The following is a 17,275-nucleotide window of genomic DNA, read 5'->3' on the forward strand; positions in this document are numbered from 1 at the left end:
CCCATCCTCTGGCGACAGGTCTGCCCTTCCTGCCGATTGCCCACGTGCCAACGCGCCCCGCTGCGACCAGTCGCGCCCCAAACTCGACTTTTCAACGTCGCAGCCCTTGCTTTCAGGCATCTCGGGCTTCAAAGGAGGTGATCAAGGGACAACCTCACAAAGCGATGGAATACCTCATCACCGACTACGCCTAACGAACGAGCCACCTGCGAACTATCTGCGAACCACCTGCGAATCACCTGGAAACGAAAACCTGCCAATTTCTCGACCCCGCGACCCGGTCCGTTGGACCCTAGCAGATGGTAGACATTTGGTGTTGACGGCGCAAAACGTCCGGCTGGGCGTGCTCCTGGAGGACGAGCGGCTCAACGGCACTTGCCGAGCATCTTTTCCAGAACAGTGTCGCTGCAACAATAATAGGACTTTTTCCTGTCGTCTGGACGGTACCCTGGGGCTGGTCCGACTGGTGGAGGTCAAGGTCGCGCGACGAAACTTCAGCGCAGCGGTTGACGCAGTGAAAATGGAAAACGGGATCCAAAATGGACTGCGCACCAATCATGACAGAGATGCGCGAACTAATAACGTCAACGGCGTCTTCGTCAAGTCCGAGCCATTACTTGACGAGAGCAAGGACAAGGCGAATGGTGGGCAAAACAACACCATGACAGCCGGCGCACTGTCGGCATCAAATCCACTGAGGATGAACGACCTTCCCGACGAGATCCAACATATTACCACGGACATAATGCCGCTTAGTCTTCTCCTGACGCGACTTGCGCAGATCTCCCACAACCACATCCAGGAACTCATCTCGGAACTGGCGACAAGGCCGATCGCGGCAAATGCCATCAACGGCGGCAGCCCCGATTACCGCAGTACGACCGCCGAAGATACATCGCCTGACAGTCTTGAGAAGAAGAGGATGATTCTGAACTTCATCCAAGATCTCCACGCCAAATGGGTCAAGGCCCTCGTGATCACGGAATGGAGCAGGAAGGCGGAGCTTGTTGGAAAGCTCATCGACCTTAAAGCCCATATCGAACAGCAGCTTTATCATTACACTGCTGTGCTGTGGGAGATGGCCAATGTGAAGCGCGACCTTGTCTTCGCGCGGTTGCCAAGCCCGGATCTCAAAACAGCTCTTGAGGTGTTCTCGTCTGGAGAAGTATCGTGGATGCCAGAAGTAAGTCCCAGAGTGACCAACTCGCAGCCTCGTTGATCTGACACTCTCTAGCTCGGCTTCATCGACCCGCCGCCTCTCACTCCACAAGATCAGCTCGAGTGGATAGATAATCTCAACACTTTGCTCTCTGTGCGGTTGACCTTGGATGACTACGAGAAGATACCGTACCATTTCAGAGACTACTCCATCAGCTCCGGCCGCGTTACATTTAGAGTGGCGGGAGAGTTCGAAGTAGATCTGACAATTGCCGACGAAGACTTTGAGAAGCAGTTCTGGTTTATAGATTTCCGGTTCCTCTTCACGCCCGCGCCGACGGAGCTCTCGGCTGCGGTCCGAGGCTTTCTGGAGGCCAAGGTCAACGACATCCTATCTACGGACGGCTTGGCTGGGTGCTACCACTTCCTCCACGAGTTTGTCTTGACGCACAAGATAACGGAATTCACGCGCCAAGCCGTGGAACTGACCCGTGGCCGATGGACAGAAACTCTCAAGATCGAGAGACTGAACCGCGGGATGGCTATCCAGTACTGGGTCGGCAGGCCCACCTCCAGCCTCAAGAGTTGGATTATCCTGGGGGCTAACAGCGGGAAAAAGGCGGATGGGTCTCGAGATGCAAAGGCTGCGAGCCACCTCACCCTGCGCTGGTTCCGGGACAACAAGGAGGTGAAGGACTGCGACATCGCCTTCGATGTCAACGAGCTCTCCACAGAGGCCCTCCTAAAAACCATCATCGCCCGACATGTCGAATACATCCTCTCATCGATCCACAAGAAACTCCTGAGCTATCCTCGCTTCGGCAGCATGGAAGCGCCGCTAAGCTTGGAAATTTCCGAGACGGAGCCAATGCTCTCGCAACTGGTAATGCGACTGTCACATGCAGATAACCTTACCGTGAGGATGGACCCGACGACAGGCTCCTTCTCCCTGAGCCCACAGTCGCGAATTGTGCAATCCGGAGAGCGGAATCTCAACGTCACGCCCAAAGATCCCGTGGACGAAGGCTTCATCATTTTGGAGAAGACTCGGTGCTTCTGTGCAACCGAAGAGCTGACCCGCCGTGGCAAGAGTATGGGTTGGATTGGCCATCAACCACCAGTGAGGCCCGACGACCTGAGGCCCCTCATGAACACTCGCGATGCGTTCCACAGTGTCTGGCTGAAGCGCCAAGGCTGGGGACCCGAGTGGTTCATCTTGGTGACCCTGAGTCTGGCGGGCGATCGCTGGTGGTTAGTCGAAGTGTAAGTCTCCGGTCTGTTCGTCCAAGGCGCGTATGGTGCATGTGTGCTCACGACTTTTAGGACAAATACTAGCCCCGCGCGGCGAATAAGAACTTTCAGCCAGTTGACGCTGACATCGGCGCAACCGAACCTGTCCGATGCCTTCTTCGACAACCTCACAGTCTTCGTCACGGCCATGATATCGCAGCTCGCAGATTCACGGGTGCTCTATGGCAAGCGGGTACGACACTCGGTCCAAGACCTTCCAGGCTTCCCTCTGGATCCGCACGCCAAAATGCCTGCGATGTACGTGCGGCTCTCCGAGATAGTACCATCCCTGGCGGCGCGCACTGGGTCCCGGCGCCCATGGGCGAAGGACTTCGTCCAGCTCACGTTCATGGGCGCGCAGAGGCTTGGCGGCGGTCGCCGCACACCGAGTCCGGACCGATCGGAGGACAGCCTAGGCATCAATGTGATTGTGGAAGCCAAGCTTGCCGTAACAGACAGGTCGAAGTTCAGCCTGCTCAAGGGCAACGTCGACAACGACGTAATATTCAACCCCAGGCTTGGCCAGTTCGCTCTGCGGCTACGGGCCGAGGCTGGAAAGTCTATTGTCGATTCGCTAGCGACTCGACTTGAGGCAATTGCCCGGCTGGTGGACTTCGTCGACACCATGCGGCGAAACGGTGAAGGCATTGCCTGCGAGAGCGTGACTCTGCGCCAGGTCGTCTTCACGTATGGCGAGGGTCTTGCGGGCACCCAACCAGACGATGAAGCCCCGCAGAAACAGCGCCGCTGGAAAGTCTGGCTCGATCTTGCGTCGGGCAACATCCGGCTCGAAGAGCGGAATCCGCATCTGCGCGTCCTCGACAAGCTCAAGGACCTGGCGGACACGTCGTCTCTCAAGCTCCTGCCTTCTCTCCTGAGTCTCACCCTCCCTCTCCTCAGGGGTATCGAGGCCATCGAGGCCTCCTGGGAGGAGATCGCGATGCGCGATGAGGGCACCGTCGAGACCTTCTACAAAACGCTCGACTACATAACTCTACGGTACAAGCTTCCCGGTCCCCCGAGCCAGCCGCGGCAGCTGAGGCTGCGGCTGAACATGAGAATGCGGAGAGGGGAGCTGTGGTGGCACCTGTGGCGGGAAGGCAGCACCAGTCCCGAGAACGAATTCAACAAGGCCCTCAAGCACATCTGGGAGGGCCACGGCGAGGGCTGGAGGGGTTTGGGGTCTAGCGCCATCGCGAAGCCGGCCACGGGGATCGAGCCGTTGCTGTCGGCCGTTGACGACGCCGTCCGTGCCCTGATCGGGTCTGCGCCACCGCCTCTGTCGGCGGCTGCAGGGGCGTTGCAGCAGAGTTTCGGCGAGTCTGCCACTTCCACAAGGCTTTCGCAGTCGTCGAATGCGTCTCAGCGGCGTGCCTCCCAGACCCTTACCCAGCCAAGCAGCCAGAGCCAGACCAGTAGGGTTGGCGGGAAGGCAGCGTCGCCTATTGTGGTGTTAGATTAGGCAGCTTGGGCAGTGTAATAATGAGTCGAGAGCCATCCATCAGTGTGGCAGCGAGTGGTCTCTCTAGCCTCGAGGATGGTAGGTGGATAGACCGAAGTCTGCTGCCTCCGCAAAGGAGGAGTCCCGCCATGTACAGGATAGATCCTCCTATGATGAGTGTTTTGATTGACAGCGGAAGACGTCACGTCACGTAAAGACGACCAAATTAAATAAATAAAAATACTTTTTTGATACAACTTTGCCAAGCTTGGGACTGTTTAAAACACGTTCCGCCTTCCTTCCCCCTGATGGCGATATAGTAAATGTCTTCTGTAGAGCTCTAGGCGTGTGTGCCCACGTCTCCTTTTGGTATGTCTATAGTAAAGTAGCACTACATGAGAAGTCAACAACACAAACCGGGCTTCCCGCCCCTTCTATAAATCCTCACACATGCGGCCACCCCCCATAAATCTACTCCCCCCCAACCCCGACCCCCCCATCGCCAGGCCTCAGCGCCCTCCACGGCGCGCCCCCGACATACGGCAGCTGGCCCCTGGGCCAGCGACTCCACAGCCGGCCCGTCAGCCCCGCCAGCCCCGTCTCGCCCACGCTCCACGGATGCTCCCCGACGACTGCCGGCGCCGAAGACGACGACGACGAGGCGGGGACGCGGAACCTCCCGCCGACCTGCGCCGCGACGTCGCGCGCGGCCCGCAGGCCCGGCAGGACGCCCGGGCTCGAGTACGAGCCGCCCGCGACCGCGAGGCGGCCGCCGAACGAGGACAGCAGGTCGGCGTGGGCGGCGGCCAGGCGCGCGGCGTGGCCGACGCGGTGCTGCGGGATGCAGGCGCGGCAGAGCTTGGATGACGAAGCGGCGGGGCTGGACAGGGCCGGAATGCCGAGGTGGCGGGTGACGGCCGCGATGGCGGCCGAGGGGCCCGTCGGGAGGAACGAGTCCGGGAGGCCGTCCCAGTGGTGGCCGCCCAGCATGACGGTTAGCTTGGTGCCGCCCGGGGAGGGCGGGGGGGTGCCGCCGGGGCCGGACGCGGGCTCGGGGGCGGATTGGGCGCCTTCGCGGTCCGAGTCGAAGAGGACGCCTAGGGCGGCTTCGGGGTTGTTGGCGGCGGGGACGCTCTGGGGGATGAGGTAGCCGAAGCCGTGGTAGGGGGCGTTGAGGTTCGGGGTCGGGTACCAGAGGTTGACGACCTGGATGGTCACGGCGTGCATCTCGGCTAGGCTGGGGAGGAGGTTGTCGGTTAGGGAGGCGAGGGTTTTGGCGAATATGGTCGATACAACCTTGTCGTAGTGGGCGGGTTCCCGGCTCTTGGCCGTGGTGATCTGTGACGGTGTTAGGGGAAGGGAGATTCATGCCACGGTTTACCGGCTGGAGTGATGTGGACATACCTCTATCCTCTGTGTCTGGTGTTTCCTCAGGTGTTCCACAGGCTCGTTCAGCAGGACGGTAACGTTGGGGTTTCTCTCCAACTCGGCCGCCATCGCATCCATGAGGGTGCTGAAGCCGCCCTCGAAGGATATATAGCCCCAGTTCGTGCTCTCCTCGGCCAGCTTGCGGACTGCCTCGTTGTTCTTGGCTATGTCATCGAGCAGGTTCACGTCATCCAGCAGCGCCAACACAGTCCCCGGCGTGCTCCCCAGGCTGTCCTGAACCATCATGCGCTGGAACATGCTGCTCTCGATGCTGAGCTTCCAGACATCCCCTCCCTGCGTGCCGTGGACTATTGCGGACAGGATATTGTCGATCAGATCGCGGCGCCCAAACTTGCGCAGGAAGTACTCGCCCACCGATAGGTCTTGCTGGCCGACGACGGGTATATCCCCGGGACTAGTTTGCTCCCGGGTCAACGCACCGCTCTTGGAGAAAGAGGCGTTCAGTATTGAGGGCAGCAGCCCGTCATATAACGGCTCGGTGAGGTAGTTCCTGCCATATTCTAGGAGGGACGCAACGGTACCGAGCGGGTCGCGGAGGGGCTCAAGGTACGGACCCGTCACGTCGACCAGATGGTCGGGGTAGTAGATGTAGCGCGGTATCCTCATCCCCCGGGGAGTGGTAACCAGCCGCGACTTGAGGTTGAGCGCATCGATCTATTTTGTCCGCCTATCAGTACACTGCCGGCCACTCTTTTGCGCGCGATGGTTGGTGGGTACTCACCAATTCGTACAAGACCATATCGTCCCACTTGTGCTGGGAGTGCTGGGCCTGCACCGTCCTGGCGCCGCGGTCGAATAGCACCGTCGCTTTCTCTCCCTCCTGGTTGAGCACGTCGACTTTCTCCGTGTCTACCCATCCGCCCAGCCTGCCGCTGGCTTCGTACAGCGTGATCTTCGCCTCGGGCACGAACTTGGTCAGGTAGTAGGCCGTGGTCAGTCCGGTCATCCCGCCTCCCAGGACCGCAATGTTTCGAGGGGGGCCGGTCGCATAGTTTCTCCTCGAGCCTCTGCTTCGTGCGATGGCCAGCGAGGAGCTCGCAATGGCCCTTGGAGGACCATGGCGTGAGGTCTTGGGGGTTGTGAATGAGCTAGCCTGTCGGGTTTGCGACAGCCCTGCTCCGGCGTTGCAAGACGGCCTGGACAGAGACCTACACTGTGGACTCGAGCCGCACGACCTCGGCAAGGCTCTTAGAGCTCCTGCCTTGAGTTTTGCTGCCATGGCGCTTGCGCAATGGCTGGTTGATGTGGCGAGACATTGGATCTAGAGGTGCTGGCGGTAGTCGGGAAATACTGGGGCCGATTATCATTATGGCGCCACGAAAATCACAGCAACTTGGACCTACTGTACTGTACCTCTAGGCGATTGTAATACAATTCGATCTGTAACATTTCTTACAACTTCATCGAAACATTTCACAATTATGAAAAACAGTGGCAAGATCTTGTTGTGAGAAGGCAACAGGCAATCTCTCTATTACGTTGCCGTCCTTGTGCTGATCCGCTCCCCATGAAATGCAATCCAGCCCTCTTCTAACACAGGAAACGCCTGTTCGGTTTGGCCGTATGCTAACTCCCAGCAACGCCTGAATAGAACCCCCCTCGGGTCCATTGGGATCACTTCCATATACTCGTACAAGCAGCCATCCTAGGATCCCTGAGCAGCCCACCTATACACACTGACCCGTCGCCTTTTCCTTCTAGGGAGATGGCGGGGCCATCCATCCTCCACAGCTCTCATGCAGCTTTTTTTTTTTTTGCGCATGGTATCTTTATGTAACCACCTCCGGCGTGCCGGTCTTCTCGGCAGTCATCTCACTGTCGGCTCCGGGCAACACAAGGTCTTCTTGTGCCTTGTCATCCACAAACTTCCGCTCGCTGACATGCTCCTTCGATTCGTCCGCAACCCACACCTTATCCTGGAACGTTCCTCGCTGTCCCTCCTCGTGTGCGAAGTGGCAGAACCGGTTTGTGCAAGGGTGGAACTTGCAGGCTGTCTTGACGTGGGTGAATTTGCAATTCGGAACCTTGCACTCGCCGCCATTCCTGCACGGGGGCATAGTCGGGTGTCGGAACAGGCAACGCGGGTTCTGGCAGTTAGGGAAGAACTTGCAGTCCTGTTCGCTCTGGTGGGCAAGCTTGGTCGCGGGCGAAGGGTGTCGGCCAACGCATTTGCGATTCTTGCAGGCCACGCCGAAGCTGCAGACGTCGTTCATGTCGAGGGCTATGCCGGGAGGCGCGGCCGGAGATTGATGCGCAAACTTGCATTCCTTGTTGGTGCAGTTGAGGTTGAACTTGCAGACCGCCTCCTCGGGGTTTAGTGCTTCTCGCCCGGCTTGAGACATATCGACATCCGCGCCCTGGATGTTCGCCTCTGCCTTGGCTGCCTCAGTTGACGGCCGACCAGCATGGTGTCCGTTGTGCTGATGGTGTCCCCTCCCCCTTTGGAAGTTGTTCTGCGGTCTCTGCACACGCTCGAACAGAGACTTTCCGCGACCGTGCGCCGGTCCACCGTTATTCATCATCCCTCCCGGCTGCTGCATCATCATCTGTTGGAGCATCTGCTGCTGATGTTCCAGCATGGCGAAGAGATCCATCTGCGGCGGTGCTTGCCCTGGCATCATCCAGCCGTTGTTCATGCCGTTCATCGCTGCAGGACCAGACGGGACACCTCCTATTCCTCCGGCCATGCCATGCGCAATGGTTGCTGCACGGTTGCCATGAACGCGAGGTTGCCTCCCAGCACCCATTCTCGGTCCGGTCGGGGGCGTTCTTGCGATTCGCTCATTGCCGCGCACACGGTGGAGGACGGATTCGTGGCCTCGGTCCAGTGCGCGGTTGATCTGACCCATCATGCGTTTCTCGCGTCCACCTCGGAAGTTTCCAGTTCGCATTGACTTTGGGCCAGTCGGGCTACATAGGGGTTAGAGTCAGATGCTCGAAACGCAACGGGGAAGGGGGAAGAAAACGTACGCGTTGAGCTCAGTACCAGCATCAGGTGTCGCACCCATCTCAGTATCCACGTCGCCATCCATTTCTGCGTCGTTTTGCGCGACGTCTGTCATGCCATCCTCTCCAGCGACTGCTGCGCTTGCGCCATTATGTTGGGCGCTCAGCGTGTCGATCTGCTCGAATAGCCATTTCGCGAAATCCCTCGCGCTGGGATCGTCGGGTCCGAGATTGAGGAAATCGCCTGAGAGCTCGGATGCGATGTCTTCTTGGGACTTTTGGTTAACGAGCATAAGCACAATGTACTCGGCCAAGGCAGAGTCATCGGCGCCGCCGCTGCCCCAGCCTAGCTCGTGCAGCTTAGGCTGGATGGAGACGGTCAGGGCCTCCGCCAGAGGCGTGTTGAGGACCACCTCGACAGTCATTTTGCAAGAATTCTCCGAAGGGCGGTTTTGCTGAGTCGGAGACGATGGGCAGGTCGAGCTCAAGGCGAGAGCAAAGTGACGGGAAATGTGGCGAATGCCAGTACCAAATCGCAACTTCGCTCGGGCGGAATGCGCGCAGGAACACAGCCGCGAAGGTTTCGGAGGGCAGGAAAAAGTATTTGGGTATCAAGAGAGATATAGCTTGAAAATGTCTTGCTCCAAACCAAGTGAAGTCACCGAAGGAAGGACTCTTGAAGTTGGAGGTGGAGATGCAGGGTAGAAAGAGACTGGGTGGAAATGTAAGCAGAGCCTTGCATTTCAAACCAAAGGCGGGGTCACGTGCACAGACATTGCGCGAATGTCACAATGTTCACTCTACAATGCGCCTGCGTAGAGTTAGACAAAGAGACAACTTTAATTTTTTGGTCTCGGTCTCGCCGCCTTGTCGAGGCAACCAACAATAGCCTTTCTTCACCTGACTCTCTTCATAGGTAGGTACCCGCATCTGGCCACATCCATGTGAGGGTAAATTGTTTGCCACACCTCCCACACCCACCTCCTGATCAATCAGCAGAGCCGAAGATTCTAGCTTTATCTCTTTCATCTCTGATTGATTGATGTATGTATTATGGATTTAAGCTCTTCTATCGCTGATTACCCCGGTTTTACTTTGTTATTCGCCTCCCCCTAACGCCAACGCCAACAAGCATGCTTTGATATTATTCGGGGCGATGATATCATGACCTCGACCCCTTAAACGTTCCCTGCGATAAGAAACCCCCATCTACGCATGCAATGTTGACATTCCCTTTCCCCCCCTCCTAAAACCACTCAGGAGACCTAATTAGTTACCGCCTATTAATAATATTTAGCTTGTCTTTTCACCCATATCGATGAACACACTGATGAAGTAATCCCTGAGCCTCGCACATTCTTCCACGAAAGATGCCTGGCAGGTTGCCCTGAGGACCTCCCTCCACATGGCCTTCTCAACATCGTAGCCGGCCGTCTCGGTGAAGTCCTCCTCGTCCCCCCATAGCCGCACGTATTGGCCCTCGTCGTTCTTGCGCAAGATGGACCCCAGCGTGGCATCCATGTGCTGGACATCGATCTTGACCTGGTTGTGGTGGATGAACAGGCACCTCGCATGGACCTCGTCGTCGCCCTCTGCCTGCAGGGATAGCTGGCTATGTCTTCCGCCGCGGCCTCTGGCGTTGTTGTTATTGTTGCTCAACCGCCAGTCGTCGGCCGGATCCGCCTGCTTCAGCGCACTCGTCTGGAACGAGCCGTTGTACCATCGACCCACGGCGCCTATGTTCGTCTGGACGCTGTAGGCTGGGTTGCCCAGCACCAGGGCGCTGTGGAGAAATGTCTCTTTATCTCCCTCGCCGTCCGCCCCCTGTGATAGCAGCGGGTAGTAGTAGTGCGGGCCGTAGAAGTTGTAGTATGTTGCCAGCAGCAGACTATCGGCGTGCCTCGCTTTATTGTACAACATGATCCCGGACTCGGAGCTCCGACTGCTGCGGCTCAGCGCCGGCGCCGGCGTGCTGGTGATGTCGTACAGGGCTGGCGATACGGTCGGCATCCAGAAGTCGGGCCAGGTGACGAGGCCGTGCGAGGTATAGGGTTTCCTGCGAAACAGATACTCGGGATCGTGGATTGGGAAGGCGTCGGCGTCGAGGAAGAGGATGTCCTGGAAAGAAGAGAAGAGTACGGAGAAGACCTTGAACTGGAACCTGCTCAGTGCCGGCATGGTGGGTGTCGTAGAGAAGATTGCGTCGAAGCTGAAGCACTCAACATTCATCTCCCCTTGGAATTGCTCGCAGACGTGGCGGCTCTTGTCGGTGGCCTCATCCAGGAACAGCTGCACCGGGAGCCTGGAACCTGTCTGGCGCAACATGAGTAGTGAGGTGACCGCCATCCCGATGTTCGAGCCCCTTGCGGTCATCACTATCCCCCGAGAGCCCCTTTCAAATGGCAATCTAGCCGACATGTCCTTGATCCTCGAGACAAAGCCATTATGTGCTGCCTTGAGCGAGTCCCGGTCCGCATCCTGGAGCTCAATGAGATCCGGCAACTGATAGACATGCCCTTCTGGATGTTTTGCCTTTGGGTCGAAGTCGAACCTATTTGCATGTTCGTATTCTGATATCGGTGGGGAAATTGGGTTTGTCCTCAGCAGTTCGGAGAGGAGCTCCTCCCAGAACTGGACGAGTCTCGGGCTTGGAAAGGGGTGCTTGGTTTCCACAAAGTAGTATTTCTCATGCTGGAACTTAACCAGGCGTGGCCTCTGGTCAACTGAGTCTCGTGAGTCTCCTGCTGTGCGACATGATAAATAATAAATGACGAAGCAGGTAGTAAAAAAGGCAGCCCAATGAATTCCATTACCCATTCGCTGAGCTGATATTAACATGGCTGTTGAGGTCCGAAGTGGTCTTCCATGGCCGATGACATCGAGACTTCGTCGATTGTGGTCATCGTGGGAATCGCATCCTATAAACGATAGGGGAAGCGGCACAGTCTCGACAGGGGAAAGATGATGCAGGGCTACGCATTACTCCAGGGCACGATCTAATCTTCGCCTTACTGAGTGGGAAAGCTGACAGGCTGTGTAAATGCGGCACGCCGGTTTGATGGCTAAAATAAGATGTAATATATTTTAAGCTACCTACATTCGCTTCAAAACTTGCCTTTGGCCCATGGCAATGACGACCATCATGCATCGGGGTCTAGAACCTAGATGATTTGTTTGACCGATTTGTTTGCCAATGTAGAGGGTTTGAGAAATATTATTCGGCGTCTGGACTTCAGTGAACCTCTTAGATATCTGATCAGCCTTGCCGACAATAGAAATTGCTTGGCGCGCGAAGGAAGGCATAATATGCAAGTTATCAATCGATCTTCCAAGGTCCCCAATCATACGTGCCGACTGAAGTCTCAGGTCTTTGCCAAAGAGGATATTGGTGCCATGCTGGCCCCATTCCACGGGGCCTTGGACGACTTGGACGACGGGTAGTCAGGATCCGTACAAGAGCATCAATGATAGCCACGCAGCAACATTTGGTGCCGCTGGCGTCGTGCTATGGAGGCATTGGTATGTATCGAGCCTTGAATTGGCTCAATAAAATTTACATGCTGTCGTCGAACCTCCCTTCTGTTCGAACTTCCATCGTGTGGTGTGAGCCTCAATTCTCAAACTCCAAGCAAACCATATGCATATATGGAGGGATGAAGTGTGCAAATGCTGGTTGCTAGGGCGTGATCACGTGTGAAAGTCACGGGAATCATCAGGTGATTTCGCGACCATCCCTTCCCTCGGGTCTGCGGACTGCCCCGCCCTGGCGCCAAACAGGTCATGCATTGTTTATGGTCAGTCGCGTGATTTGTTTACTTTTCCAACTCCGCTTCTCTCCCTTCTCTCCACGCTCTCCCCGCAGTCACACTGACCGCCGGACTTGCAGCACCTCAAACGAGCTCATGCAGGGCTGATCACGGTCTAAGAGTTTGTGGGCTCCATCATAGGTATCATCCGCTTACTGCGCCATGGTGGTATTCATCCTGTTTTGAGGGAATATTGGTCCGTTTGGAGCTGTCCCCATGTCGTCTCGCGCTTGGACTCCCCCTCAACCGCCCGCGCCCATTGGACGTGGCTGGACTCCTGGAGATGACACTAAGCACACTTGCAGCGATCCCATGGCTGCATTATTCATGGCGGCATCATGCAGACCATCCATCGTCTTGGTGGTGGTCGATGGTCGATGATCTCAGAAGACGTATTCGTGCATTAGCTAGAATTTCAAGCAAGCGAGTCAGATGGATGTCCACCTCCAAGAGCAGAGATCTGCTGCGTTGCCGTGCTGCTGCGCTTGACTGCTTCTTCTACCGGATCGGTCGATCAGTAGTTCCCCACCGATTGACGCCAGGGAGGAATCTCATTACCTCAAAGTCTTATTAGGTTCGGAAGAAATCGTTCCAACTCAAAAGTTCTGGATCTGCGTCGCTGTGTCGCATTCCTCTCCTCTCATAGAAATACCGTTGACCAATGATCTGGGCCGTGGGCGCTCTCCAGCGGCGTCTCGGGAAGTTTGCGAGGAATCCAGGGTCTTCCCGTGCCACAGCGGGCGTTTTCGGCATCTTCCAGGGAGTCCCAGAGACGAACAAATGGAGCGAATAGAGGGAGGGAACAGCGTCAGTCCCAATTGAATTGAAATTGCCCGCGCTTACCTACAGTGCGTAGTGCGTACTACCTTAGCTGCCAAGTGCCATCAGCCAACACTCGACTGCGTGACGGCCAGAAGAAGCAAGTCAGCATATTTTGGGGTATTTCCACTTGGCCCAGGCCAGGCCAGGCCAGTCAGGCCCTTCCTTGTAGTGGACTCGTGTACTGAGTAGTGCAGGAATAAACTGCAAAGGGAGGAGGCCTGGCTAATAACTCCGAAACAATCAGAGAACTCCCCTGTTGCTATGGCCTGTCTTGCTTGTCAGCGGCCGGTGGGTGGACCCTTGCTGGGATTCCATGTGGTTTCTCCCGTCAGGGCCGTCACCCGGCGGACGGAGGAAGGTCTCAGTCTTAGTACGGGAAGGTGGGTAGATGATCCAGGATCAGTTTTCCAAGAACCTGGGCGAACTGCGAAAATCCTGTAAGCTGTACTACGTATGTGTAGATCACATACTACGAAGTGCACAATGTAGCAAGACGTAGCTGTAAGAGTAGGAAAGAAATAAATACCAAATTGCTCCCCCATCATTCGCTGCTATCGATGATGCAACTTCGGCTCCTAGCGCCAGCCTTCCAAGGTTGGAGCGCAGCGCTTAGGCTGTGGACGCGCCGGGCTCCGGGCCAGCTGTGGACAGCTGTGGATTCCCAAAAGCGGCAGAAACCTGGCCAAAGAGCAAGGAACAGGGCAGTCAGTCCGGTCGTCTCAGCGCTCCACATTGACCGAGAACCCACCCAGGCCAAACCGCAAACAGGCAAGGCCCATCACCATTCGCCAATTCCCTGCAGGGCATGCAGCCAATCGCCCCTGACAACCAGAATTACGCAGTACCGCAGTACAGTACTTTGTACCGACCTTGCAGGGTAACGTCAGGTTGTTGGTGAGAAGCTGAGACTGGGACTGGAAGAGCACTGAACAACCACGCCGTGCTCAGCCAGCCCTTGCATTGGTGCTTGTGGTTGTGCTGCAAATTCGCACCTTTTCAGGTTTCTCACCTTTTCCACTCCATCTGTACCTGTTACTTAATTCTCCAATCCGTTCCTCCTCCCACCTCACTCACCTTCCTCTCTCCTCTTTTTCCGTTTCCCACCAGGCTGACCGTCGTTGACTGTCGATTGTCGACTCCGATACCCGCCGCTTTCTTGGGCCGCCCACCGCTCAGCCAAGTCCCCTCTCACAAGTCCCAGGGAATCCATATCGGACCAAACGCGTGCAATTACTGCGTAGCTCTGCATTGCAACTGCATTGCAACTGCACTACGTACGCCATTGCAGAATCTGGACGCCCTCCACGCCAGGAAAGCGGCATATCGAACAGTCTATAGAGTACCTACCTACCCCTCCGACGGTTAGGGAAAAAAATATTTGGACCGGGATCCCACCACTGCACCCCCCAACCAAGGCAAGAAAGGAGAAAGAAAGAGAGTCAAGCACGCTGGAATTTCATTTGCGCCTCTGTGCAATGCAAATGCGTTTTCAGCTCTGCTTTTGACAGTCTCCCTGGCCCCTTGTGTCTTGTTCCAATCCAACCCAACCCCACCATCCGCCCCGAGTTTGTGAATTTTGAGCTAGCTAGCTGCGTTGCACTGGACGACCAAGCTTGCCCGGCAACCGCCAAAGCCCACAACCTCACAAAAAAGATCAGGGCAGATCAGGGCAGATCCGAACAACAGACCAAAGACCCAAAAGTTACAGCATCAGCTTAATTGACTGTGACTGTGACTGCTGGTCTTGGGGAGGTGCACTGTATGTCCTTGGTCCTCTCCTATTCCTCTCTTGCTTCCTCGCTGACTCGACCCAATTGGGATATCCAGCTACCTCGATTACCTCGTCCTGTGCCGCCCTGGGTGAGGAAGCACCGAAACCATGGAGACCTCGTCACCTCTAGCTGCCATGCGGCCCCCGGCTCCCATGTTCGGACAGAGAGGCCTTTTCCGTTCCCATGCCCACTCCCACCTCTCCGCAAACCCCAGAGGGTCTGGCACCCTTAACCTCCGCGAGCAGTTTGGTCTACAACGATCCTACCAGCCCTATTCCGACTCTTTCAACTCCTTCAGCAACTCCTTCAGCAACTCCTTCAGCAACTCCTTCAATGTGAAGGCAGTCCAAGGCTCGTCGCCTGCAGCCAGTCTTGCAGCCGACCTGTCTCAGAACTTCAGCATCACAGATGCGAGGTTCGTAGCTCTACACCCGGTGCCTCCCTGGAGAATCATTGCTAATCTACAGCAGCCCTCACTTTCCCACACCTCGGCGAGCCCTCTTTACCACGGCGAACATGATGGATGCAATTGAAGGTCGTGGTAAGCTGATCCAGGCCTTGGGAGTCTCTGCCTGCTCGAGGAACCTGAATTGACTTGGATCTAGAATACTATGTCACAACCCCTCCTCTTCCACCGTCCTCCTCCCCGGCTCCCACGACTGATATGATGGATGTCTCTCCTCTGCCACATAAGGCTCCTTTCACTTCATATGTCGATCTGTATTCGCCGACTCCTGTCCAATCCCCGGGAGACTATATGATGTTGGAATCTCCCAGTCTCCCGCAGATGGTGTCTCCTGCTGTCCCGCAGATGGCGTCTCCTGCTCTCCCACACATGGCGTCTCCTGCTCTTCCGCAGATGACGTTGGAGCCCCCAAAGCCATTGAGCTTGGAGCCCCCCAAACCCGTCTTGCCTGAGTAAGTTGAATAATCCCAACGGGATTCTACCCTTCCCAAAGCTCCTGCTAACCTTAGGTCTAGGCGAAGAAAGGCTGCGTTCCGCCGGCCGTCACTCAGCCGCCACAAAGGCTACTCGACTGGAGTCGTGCCCAACCGCATGCATGTGGATACCCAGCTACAGTCGTTCCGGTTTGGTGATGATACCTCCCATCGGCCCTCCAACTCGTCCATGTCCCTGAGCGAATGCTTCCAAGCCTCGCCACCCCAGGAGCGGCGTCCTCAGACCGCCAACAGCCCCTGTGCCACAGCTGTTGCTGGTGCCCGAGCGAAGCCTCAATTCGCGAGCCTGAGTAGCATGGGTGCTCTTAGAAATGGCTCGCCTATCAACGGCCACTCTCGCCGACCCTCGAACCCCTTTATGAGGCCCCGTAAACAGTGCAGGCGCTCGTTGAGCATGTTCGAGAATCCCAACGATGTGATGAAGCCCAAGAAGGAAGACACTCCCCAAGCCACAAAGCTCCAAGCTGTTATGGATATCGAGGAGCCTCCCGAGCCTGTCCTCCCTCATTTCTTCGCCGAGGGAAAGAATGACTGCATCCCCCGCATCTCTCAGAGTACCATGCTGGATGTCTTGGATGGCAAATACTGTGATCAGTTCACCCAAAAGATGGTCATCGACTGCCGCTTCGAGTACGAGTATGAGGGTGGTCACATCAATGGCGCCATCAACTATAATGACAAGGAGCTCCTCGCAAGCCACCTGTTCCGGACCCCGATGCAAGGCCGCACTTTGTTGATCTTCCACTGCGAGTATTCCGCCCACCGAGCCCCTATCATGGCCCGCCATATCCGAGCCGAGGACAGGTCGGCTAACGCCGAGTTCTACCCGAGGCTCACCTACCCCGATGTCTACATCCTGGAAGGTGGATACAGCGGCTTCTTCACGGACCACCGTGACAGGTGCTATCCTCAGGCATATGTCGAGATGGGCGATGCCCAGCATGTCCGTACCTGTGAGCGCGAGATGGGACGTCTGCGCCAGAACCGTAAAGGCCTTAGCAGGGCACAAACTTTTGCTTTCGGCCAGAAGAACCAGTCCATCGAGAACTCGCCCACAGCCCCAGGCCGATCCAACAACCGCGAGCCACTGGACATGATGATGCTTGGTGCATCGCCCATCCTTGGCAATGACCGTTGCCACACCCGTCGCATGGCGTCCTACTAACAAGGCGCCATCTGCGATTGGTCATTCGGTCAGCACAGCACCGATAACTTCCATGCCGCACTTCCATGTACATATTAGGCGACAAAATGAAGTATTCCTTACGATCCCACCGACCCCACCGGACAGCTAGAACTTGTTACGACCCGCTGCAACCGCCTTTTGTTTCTTCCGTTTTCCATACCCGTTGATCGTGCGATCCTCGCAATGGGCAACACTGTTGTCCAACCACGGCATTCTCTCTGGCATTACTCGCATTGGCATAGAGCATCATTGCGACCGCATTGTTGAGCTGCTTGGATCTGGCATTCATCTGCAGCCCCTTCATTTTTTTGATTTCGACATCTCCATCCATCCTGGCCGGATATTTTCAGCAACGGCATAGAATCCAATGCATCATCGGCGACATTACTCTCTCCGGACCCCTGTCCTGGATCACCGTTCGATCGAGAGAGAGAGGGGAAGAGAG

General features: G+C 56.4%; 4 protein-coding genes across 4 annotated transcripts; 2 read left to right on the top strand and 2 right to left on the bottom strand.

Annotated features, from left to right (window-relative positions):
* Positions 1-700: 700 nt before the first annotated feature.
* Positions 701-3,910, top strand: QBC33DRAFT_446355 (MED14-domain-containing protein; the record flags this gene model as incomplete). The annotated part of the gene is made up of 3 exons (XM_060424370.1): positions 701-1,183; positions 1,235-2,421; positions 2,482-3,910. The coding sequence occupies 3 exons, from the start codon at positions 701-703 to the stop codon at positions 3,908-3,910; spliced, it is 3,099 nt and encodes a 1,032-aa protein (XP_060286215.1).
* A 450-nt stretch (positions 3,911-4,360) lies between these two features.
* Positions 4,361-8,709, bottom strand: QBC33DRAFT_446770 (uncharacterized protein; the record flags this gene model as incomplete). The annotated part of the gene is made up of 5 exons (XM_060424396.1): positions 4,361-5,227; positions 5,294-5,992; positions 6,060-6,599; positions 7,117-8,248; positions 8,309-8,709. 5 exons carry the CDS (start codon positions 8,707-8,709, stop codon positions 4,361-4,363), a joined length of 3,639 nt encoding a protein of 1,212 aa, XP_060286216.1.
* Positions 8,710-9,258: 549 nt separating this feature from the next.
* QBC33DRAFT_529869 (mannosyltransferase putative-domain-containing protein) lies at positions 9,259-11,356 on the bottom strand. Its single transcript, XM_060427180.1, has one exon. It carries the CDS (start codon positions 11,120-11,122, stop codon positions 9,578-9,580), a length of 1,545 nt encoding a protein of 514 aa, XP_060286217.1. The 5' UTR covers positions 11,123-11,356; the 3' UTR covers positions 9,259-9,577.
* A 3,435-nt stretch (positions 11,357-14,791) lies between these two features.
* On the top strand, positions 14,792-16,809 carry QBC33DRAFT_556429 (uncharacterized protein; the record flags this gene model as incomplete). The annotated part of the gene is made up of 4 exons (XM_060429726.1): positions 14,792-15,099; positions 15,155-15,225; positions 15,290-15,602; positions 15,666-16,809. The coding sequence occupies 4 exons, from the start codon at positions 14,792-14,794 to the stop codon at positions 16,807-16,809; spliced, it is 1,836 nt and encodes a 611-aa protein (XP_060286218.1).
* Between the last annotated feature and the right edge of the window lie 466 nt (positions 16,810-17,275).

This window comes from Phialemonium atrogriseum (genome assembly GCF_030411735.1).
Source record: "Phialemonium atrogriseum strain 8032-3 unplaced genomic scaffold QBC33scaffold_5, whole genome shotgun sequence".
Lineage (NCBI taxonomy): Eukaryota > Fungi > Ascomycota > Sordariomycetes > Cephalothecales > Cephalothecaceae > Phialemonium > Phialemonium atrogriseum.